At 44.4% G+C, this 9,409-nt stretch overlaps 1 protein-coding gene across 1 annotated transcript in view; it reads right to left on the bottom strand.

Annotated features, from left to right (window-relative positions):
- Positions 1-3,097: 3,097 nt before the first annotated feature.
- LOC117647721 overlaps positions 3,098-9,409 on the bottom strand; it is a 27,206-nt gene continuing 20,894 nt past the window's right edge. Inside the window, exon 5 of the mRNA XM_034389619.1 lies at positions 3,098-3,250. Coding sequence (XP_034245510.1) covers positions 3,098-3,250 — 153 coding nt within the window. The remainder of the gene's footprint in view (positions 3,251-9,409) is intronic.

Below are 9,409 nucleotides of genomic sequence, written 5' to 3'. Positions count from 1 at the left end.
GCTAATCGTCTGCTTGAGTCACTACTCGATATATCTGTTTCTTCAAACTAATGAATTTACAAATTTATTAGTTATATTTGAGTAGCCTTTTGTCATTCTTTCATTTTAAACCAGTGAATTAAACAATATAGACTGGAATATGTAATCATAGGTTTTATTAAGTGAATCAGTTTAGGGCAGGCTGATCTGAAGCATAAGACGGAGACCAAGTTTTGTCAAATTCAGTGAATTGTCTCATGAAGTCCAATGCAGAGGCCACTTTTTGCTCAATACGCCATTATTTTTTCATGTCTTGTGGTAGTTTATCTTTGGAGTAAAAGATGACAGTACAGGATTAACATTAGGCATTGGGCTTTTGTTCGGAGAGCCACATTTAAACTATTACCAATACTAAGTTCCAGTTATCGGGCACAAACTTTGGTGAAGTGAAAAGAATCGTCTCATTAAATCCAATTACCAAGTCACTCACCGCTCACAATCTGAATCGTCTCATTGAATCCAATATCAATTCAAAATTTATTAGCATTAAAAATACACATCCATATGTGGATTCTTTTAATCAATAGATGCTAGTACAAGAATACTTATGTTAGGTTGCAGCATTAAAATAGGATGTCATTTCCCGAGTCAAACAAAGACATGTAACTTGTCTTCTAATTTCAACAGAAGTTATTCATGCATTTACCTAATTTGATTTTCTATGAAATTTAAAAATAAATTTAAAAATAAGGATGGTATCAGAGAAAATAAAATCAGTAGATACACACAAAGAAACAGGCAAAGAAAACATTCTATTTTCAGTCCACAACTACACTCACAGTGCACTGACCTGCAGGAAGATTCCCCTGTGACGAGGGAGGGGGGAGAGGGGCACGAAACACGCAAACCATTCTCACTTTCAGTTTTCGTATTTTCCTCTGTTGACACTCCGGAAGGGTTTTAATCATTCTAGAATGTTAAAAAACTAACTCAGAACCTATTTGAGAGCCCCTTTGCTCTTCAGTTTGTTTATTTGCATAAGTACCGTCCTGTCTTGCAGACGGCTTGGAAGCGCGGCAGCCGGTATGAGAAATTGGTAAGCCACACACTGCTACCAACCAAACAACGCTAATAACCTAGTTCAAAACGATGTTTTGAATATTTCAAACGATGATAATTGTTGATCTAAGATAAACTCCCCCTGTGGGACACTTTGGAGATGTTCAATACGAAATTTGGGAACGATTGGTGTTGTAGTTGCTGAGAAACGTGAGCGTGTACGCTACAGACTCACAGACGGACAGACAGACTCACGACCAGTCACTTTTTGGTGCGCCTAAACACGGCATGGGCTTCGCTATCGCTCAGCCAAAAAAACCGCGCGAAAAAACTGGCACACTCTTAACACTCGGAAGCAGACTTACTACTCGCATCTCCGGCGGGGGGATGGGCAAGAGGCCCCGTCGACGAGGCACCACGGGGTCCGCGGCCTGGGCGACGGGGCAGGCTGGGGCGTCCGGCGCAGCGGGGGTGGCTGGGGCGTCCTCGCCCTCCTCATCAGAGCTGATGTCCTGAAACAAAAAAAAAATAATTTTATTTTGACAATGCAACTCAAGTACGAAAGGAATCGAGCACACGACAGGGAAAACTTACAATGGTGCATGAGTCACAGAGCTGGCTCAGGAGGCTCACCGAGCCGTCATCCCACGACGTCTGTAGACCTCCGAGCTCCTGATTCGTAAAGAAAATGAGTTAGACATCGTAAAAAACAACAAAAAAAAATGTTGAGAAACAGAACTTGTTACTTACCATCATCAGGGCATCGCCACCCTCCTCCACCTCCGCCGTCATCCAGCTGGTCTGGCTGGGAGGCGGGGTGGGGAAGGCCGGGGAGGGTGGAGGCGGGGTGGGGAAGGTGGGGGTCCCCGGGAAAACATCCCCGAGAGGGGATGCCTCTGGGGTGCGGGGCGTGGGCGGCGCCGGCGCCAGCTCCTTCATGGGGGTGGAAGTCACTGCCACCTGAAAAAAGATCGAAAATCATTAACACATTGCCAGGCATTTAAATTTGTGACTAACCTTGCTTGCCCATCTTCTCAGCTTTATCAATGATAAAGTGTGCGATGGATGAACAAGGTTTTGCTCTGAACGAGATGTTCGCAACGTATTCTGTTGTTAAAGCAACACCAATACAGTGCGATCACCTCTTTCGTTGCATAAATTCATTGGCAACGATTGGACGACGAGTGCGCTGCGCGGGGGAATTCCCCCGAGCGCACGACTTACGGTTCACCAACGAGGCTGAACGCACGCGATGCGAGACGGGCGACGACGCCGTGAGGGTAGGCAACCCATCGTGCCAGGACTGGAACGCTGCGGAGAAGGGGGAAGGGGGGAGAGCGACGCGGCATGGGCGTAAACGCAACGAGTGCGAGAGAGCGAACGGCGCGACGCGGTGGCGGTACGATTAGGTACGATGCGCGGCAAGCCTGGCAGCTGGTGCACTGCAAGGAGGCGAGGGAGGTGCGAGAGAGACAGACCGAACGGCGCGGCGGCGGAATGCACAAAGGCAAGTGGGCTTGCACCAGCTGGAGTGCAGCAGGGGCGGCGTGCGAGAGCGACAGAGACAGAGCGACCGGAGCGCGCGAGTGAGATGAGTGCGAGAGAGACAGAGCGACGCGAGTGCGAAGAAGGCAGCGTGGGAGTGCGAGAGAGACAGAGCGAGGACGCGGCGCGCCAGCGGCAAGAACAAAGGCGAAGCCGGCCGGCACCGGTTCGCGACCGGGCCGCGGCCTAGGCGAAAGGTTAGGAACGGGGAATACTCACACGGGATCAGAATCTAAGTCACGCTGAACTTAGATTTTGATACAGGAACGAAAAACTGAAACGAAATGATGGAGAATGAGGAGATGACGCAATACCAACGCCACCGAGCCGAGCGAGGCCACCATGGGAACGACATGAAACCCAGCACTTAATTCAGTCGGAAACAAGGATTTCTGACCGAAAATCACGGCACGAAGCCCAAAATGCTCTCGTTCCCATGCACGCACGGTGCAGAGAACAAAGGGCTTGGCGCGGAGGGCAACATGGCGGACCCGACCGGCTTGGCTTGACGGCGTCAGACAAAGGATTTCGCGTTGAATCGGTACTTAACATCTTCGTCACCGAACAATGCGCCGGAGACATCCAGCGCAATGGAGTCACCCGTCACATGCTGGATGTCGATCTCAGAATCTTCAGAGTCGCTCCCGTACGCCTTAATCAGATCCATCTTCACAAACACAAAATTTCACACGCAACGACGGGACCAAGGGCTGGAACACGACTGACGCTTCGCGAAGCCTCCACAGTGGAGGCGCGAGGCGCGAGGGAGAGGGGCGGACGCGGCGGGCGCGGGGGTGAGTCGGGGCAGGGTGGGGAAGGACTCGGCGGGGGCGCGCTCACTAAAAAGTTCCCTTCCAAATTTAACTCCCGACAGTGCTAAATTCGCACTTCGCCAGTGCGAACTGCCAAAATCACTCTCGACGGTGCAATCAGCGCTTGTTTGCACTTCTAAGTGCGAAAATGGACCCAAAAGTGCTAAGTCGGTGAGTGAGTGCACTTGTAAGTGCAAAAATGTTTCACCCGGGAAAAGTGCGAAGTTTCTCGCCTCTCATTGGTTCCCATGCGGCGCGTGAGTTTGAATTACGCGCGTCAAGGGCACAAAAATGTTGGTTTGGCGGGCGAAAACGACCGGTTACTGAAGAACCTAACATCGCGAAATATCCCAGGAGTAACTCCACCCCAAGGTGGACCGAGATCTGGGATTGGGTCACGGATTCGGTTCAAACTTTGTGGGTTCAATAGGTACCACTAGGACCTATCAACCCTCAAAGGAAAGTTGGCTAGCTCAAATAGAACCTGAGATATTTGCATTTTTCTAAATTTGACTAATTTAGTGTAAAATTGTCGCTTTCTGATTTTTTTAGGGTAAAAGTTGTTTGCTTAGTTCTGCCTTATGTTTCATCTTTCTAGTCGTAAAAAAAGAAGAAAAATGGTGGTAGGCCAAGTTTTGTACGTTGCTTGGTTTGGCCTACTCGAGCAATTTTGTCGAATTCATCGAAACTCTCATACCCAAAATACTCCACCTTGGATTTGGCCCTGGTGCGTCTCATTTCAGTTCTTTTACTCTAATAAACAATTGCTATGTAGTCCTTAGCACCAACAATTCCATGTAAGCCAGAAAAATCAAAAACACCATTTTTTAATTTTCTACTTTGACCTATTTTGGGCACTTTTGTTAAGATTAGGGCTTCTACATGATCTTGGGTGACAGGAAAGACCCTCCCTGCCCTCAATTTAGATAGTATCAACACAAACAAAGAGACCCAAACTCAAGTTGCACTAGAAATTGATAAGGAAATTGTTTCGAGCAAATTTTGCAAGATTACGAGGGGTGTGAAAAATTTAAAATGTAATGTAATAAAATGTAATGCTTCAGCCAAAAGTGGATTTGTGGTTCATTTCTCAAGTAGGTTTGGTGCCCTTTTAACCCTGAGAATGTGCCACCTTGATAATCAGTGTTAAAACCCTGTTTTGGTATGGGGTTGTTGGACTTACGATTTCAACTCATAAACAAAGTAATGATCCATTTACTAAGGTTGCTTGCAACGTGTAAGTTCAACCGCTTAGTCTTAGTCATCTGGCTGGTCTCAAAAATTTACAAACCAAATGGAACCAGGCTCAGTTATTGAGACTAAGCGGTTGAACTTACATATTGCAAGCAACCTAAATAAATGGATCATTACTTTGTTTATGAGTTGAAATCGTAAGTCCAACAACCCCATAACAAAACAGGGTTTTAACTCTGATTATCAAGGAGGAACATTCTCAGGGTTAAAAGGGCACCAAACCTACTTGAGAAAGCTAACTAATGAACCACAAATCCACTTTTGGCTGAAGCATTACATTTTCCTCCGATTTAAATTTCTCACACCCCTCGTAAACCTGCAAAATTTGCTCGAAACAATTTCCTTATAAATTTTTAGTGCACCTAGAGTTTGGGTCTCTTTGTTTGTGTTGATACTATCCAATTTGAGGGCAGGGAGGATCTTTCCTGTCACCCAAGATCATGTAGAAGCCCTAATCTTAACAAAAGTGCCCAAAATAGGTCAAAGTAGAAAATTGAAAAATGGTGTTTTTGATTTTTCTGGCTTACATGGAATTGTTGGTGCTAAGGACTACATAGCAATTGTTTATTAGAGTAAAAGAAGTGAAATGAGACGTACCAGGGTCAAATCCAAGGTGGAGTATTTTGGGTATGAGAGTTTCGATGAATTCGACAAAATTGCTAGAGTAGGCCAAACCAAGCAACGTACAAAACTTGGCCTACCACCATTTTTCTTCTTTTTTTACGACTAGAAAGAAGAAACATAAGCCAGAACTAAGCAAACAACTTTTACCATAAAAAAAAACAGAAAGCGACAATTTTACGCTAAATTAGTCAAATTTAGAAAAATGCAAATATCTCAGGTTCTGTTTGAGCTAGCCAACTTTCCTTTGGGGGTTGTTAGGTCCTAGTGGTACCTATTGAACCCACAAAGTTTGAACCGAATCCGTGACCCAATCCCAGTTCTCGGTCCTCCTTGGGGTGGAGTTACTCTTCTGTAATAAAAACTTATTGTTTTTATTTCCTCATGGATAGTTTTGAATTTGTGAAATTAAAGCCTCAGTAGCTTTGACTCTGTTTAATTTTATGGATTTAATTAAACTTGACATACCATAAGCCTTTCTTCTTTAGTCTATTGAACCTTTCCCCAAAGAGAACTTGCTGTTTTAACACACTCTGAAATGAAGAATTGCACTTCAAAGAGTAAAAATCACACTATGGGGGGTAAAATTAGCACTTTTGGCGTTTTTCACCCCTGGTTTCACTTTTGCACTGGGGAGTGCTATCGACTTACTACTTTGCACTCTGTAGTGCAAAATTAGCACCTCCAGGAGTGGTCCATTTTCACACTGCGAAAGTGCGAAATTTGCACCACTAGGAGCGAATCAGCTAGAAACTTTTTAGTGAGCGGGACGAGGTGGGGAAGGGTGCGGGAACTCGTGGCGCGGCGGGGCGCGTTCCAAACTTCGCATCGATATCTCGCGCTTTTAAACTAGGGGTACGCGCCGTTTAGTGTGGGCGCGTAGTGTGGCTGAGCGATGCCAATTTGTGCATTTCGGACTTTGCTTATGTAGACGAAATGTGCAGCTTGTGGGCTCATATTGAGTGAAATGTAGGTCTGGGGTATAAATGGAGGTGATTTTCGTTATCAGCACACAAAAAACTGTTGGAATCAACGTCAAACTCAATTCAAAAATTTTCGTCCAAAATTGGTTAAAATTCGGTAATGCGTGAGTCTAGGAAAAATTTGGAAGTCATTTTTGAGTTCAGCGCACCAAAAACTGCAGGAAACAATATAAAACTCGATTTGAAAATTTTTGTCCGAAATGACCTAATTTGGGATGAAAATATAAGTCTGGAGTCGAAATGGAGGTGATTTTCGTTATCAGCACACAAAAAACTGTGAGGATCAACATCAAACTCAATTCAAAAATTTTGGTCCAAATTTGGTCCAAATTTGGTAAAGCGTGAGTCTGGGAAAAATTTGAAAGTTATTTTTGAGTTCAGCTCATCAAGCACTGCAGGAAACAATATACAACTCGACCTGAAAATTTTGGTCCGAAATGACCTAATTTGAGATGAAAATATAAGTCTGGAGTAGAAATGGAAGTGGTTTTCATAATCAGCACTCCAAAAACTCCAAAAATCAATATGAGATTCGATTGAAAAATATTGATATCAAATTGATCAATAATGGGTAAACAATGGGTCTGGGTTGGTCTTCATGGATCCCCCTTTGTCGTCACCAAATACCTTGATGCCACACCAATTCGATTCCTTTAGTCGAGTAACATTCCATTGCCAGCATTGAGTCGCTTAATTTGCTATTCGTCTGCTTGACTCACTATTTGATACATCTTTGTCTTCAAACAAATGAATTTACAAATTAATTAGTTATATTTGAGAAGTCTTTTGTCATTCTTTCATTTTAAACCAGTTAATTAAACAATATAGACTGGAATATGTAATCATAGTTAACATGAAGTGACCAAGTTAAGGACAGGCTGATGTGAAGCATTCGACGGAGAACAAGTTTTGTCAAATTCAGTGAATCGCCTCATGAAGTCAAATGCAGAGGCCACTTGTTGCTCAATATGCCAACATAATTTACCTTATTCATGCCTCGTGATATTTTATCTTTAGAGTAAAAGAATACAGTATACTATTAACATTGGGCGTACATTCAGAGAGCCAGCTTTTAAACCATTACCAATACTTAGTTCCAGTTGTCGGACACAAACTTTGGTGAAGTGAAAGCAATCGTGTCATTAAATCCAATTACCAAGTCACCCACCCGCTCAAAAACCCGAATCGTGTCATTGAACCCAATATCAATTCATAATCTGTTAGCACTAAATATATGGATTATTTATTGCACTAAATACATCTATTTATGGATTCTTTTAATCAATAGATGTTAGTACTAGAATATTTATGTTAGCTTGCAGCATTGCAATAGAATGTCATTTCCCGAGACAAACCAAGACAATTAACATGTCTTCTAATTTCAACAGAAGTTATTAATGCATTTACCAGATTTGATTTACTAAGAAATTTTAAAAAAAGGATAGTTTCAAAGAGAATAAAATCAGTAGATGCACACGAAGGCAAAGGAAACATTCTAGTTACAATCCACAACTACACTCACAGTGCACTGACCTAAAGCAAGATTCCCCTGTGACGGGGGAGGGGGGAGAGGGGAACGAAACACGCAAACCATTCTCACATTCAGTTTTCGTATTTTCCCCTGTTGACACTCCGGAAGGGTTTCAATCATTCTAGAATGTTAAAAAACTATCTCAGAACCTATTTGAGAACCCCTTTGCTCTTTGGTTTGTTTATTTGCATAAGTGCCGTCCCGTCTTGCAGACGGCTTGCAAGCGCGGCAGCCATGAGAAAATGTTCAGCCAGACGCTGCTACCAACCTAACCACGCCAGTTACCTAGTTCAAAACGATGTTTTGAATATTTCAAACGATGATAATTGTTAATCTGAGATAAACTCCCCCTGTAGGATGTTTAGGAGACATCAGGTGTGAAATTTGGATGCTATTCGTTCAGTAGTTGCTGAGAAACGTGAGTGATTACATACAGACAGACAGAGAGACGGACAGACAGACTCACGACCAGTCACTTTTTGGAGCGCCCAAACACGGCAAGGGCTTCGCTATCGCTCAGCCAAAAACTGAAAAATTTTGCGTTAAAACATCTGATTACCATTGAAGAGTGTGGGCATTCCCTCGACGTGTTCTTCACCTCTCTCTCCTCCCTATGCAAGTGAGTGTGTGCGTGTTTGTGACAACGAGAACGAGAGATCGTAGCAGACGACGGCCAAACCTCTAGGCGCGCACCGAGGGGATTCCCCCGGCACGGCAAGGCAGCCCAAGCTCTAGAGGGAGCCTCGTTCGACCGCCAGCAGCATGCAGACCCACTTGTTGGCGACCAAGGCCGTCCCCGACGTCAAAGCAGAGTACACCGGCACGCCGCTTGGGGCGCTCGCGTCGCGAGTGCGCGCGGAGCGCGGACGGTGCGGCAACACAGCGGGTGGAAACTCCCTTAGCGCGGCTGGGACCATGTCTCGGGCGGCTCGCCACGGCCCGGTCGGCCGCCCGGCGCCCGAGAATGGGCTGCACCGGCCCCTATTATTGCTTAGAAATCAATTAAAAATTTGACTTTTTGAAAAAGTGGCCATTCTAAGCCACAATTTAAGGACCAAGGAATCGTTTTCATTCATTGGATTTGACCAACAGACATGTTATAACAATGAATTTCTCCCCGAAACTTTTCGGCGGCGACGCGCTATCCTGCGAGCTACGGCCATCCTACGCATAGCAAACTTAATCCGTTTCGTTCTCAGCAATCGTTCATCGCATTGCAAATCCGAGGACAGATTCGGAATCTGCGTGAAATTTACTGCGGCGTAGGACATATCGTTATATTTGAAACTCTCAAGATGAAGTGTAGTCATAAGAGGGAAAATAACCTAAAATGACCTTGAAAAACCGGCAAATTTAACGTAGTTTTCTCATTATAACTACACTTGATCTCAAGAGTTTTAAATATAACGATACGTCCTACGCCACAGGAAATTTCACGCAGATTCCGAATCTGTCCTCGGATTTGCAATGCGATGAACGATTGCTGAGAACGAAACGGATTAAGTTTGCTATGCGTAGGATGGCCGTAGCTCGCAGGATAGCGCGTCGCCGCCGAAAAGTTTCGGAGAGAAATTCATTGTTAAAACATGTCTGTTGGTCAAAACCAAAGAATGAAAACGATTCCT

Source organism: Thrips palmi, unplaced genomic scaffold, assembly GCF_012932325.1.
Source record: "Thrips palmi isolate BJ-2018 unplaced genomic scaffold, TpBJ-2018v1 HiC_scaffold_2, whole genome shotgun sequence".
Lineage (NCBI taxonomy): Eukaryota > Metazoa > Arthropoda > Insecta > Thysanoptera > Thripidae > Thrips > Thrips palmi.
Note: the sequence above shows the minus strand (reverse complement) of the source record. Positions and strands in the feature narration are given on the sequence as shown.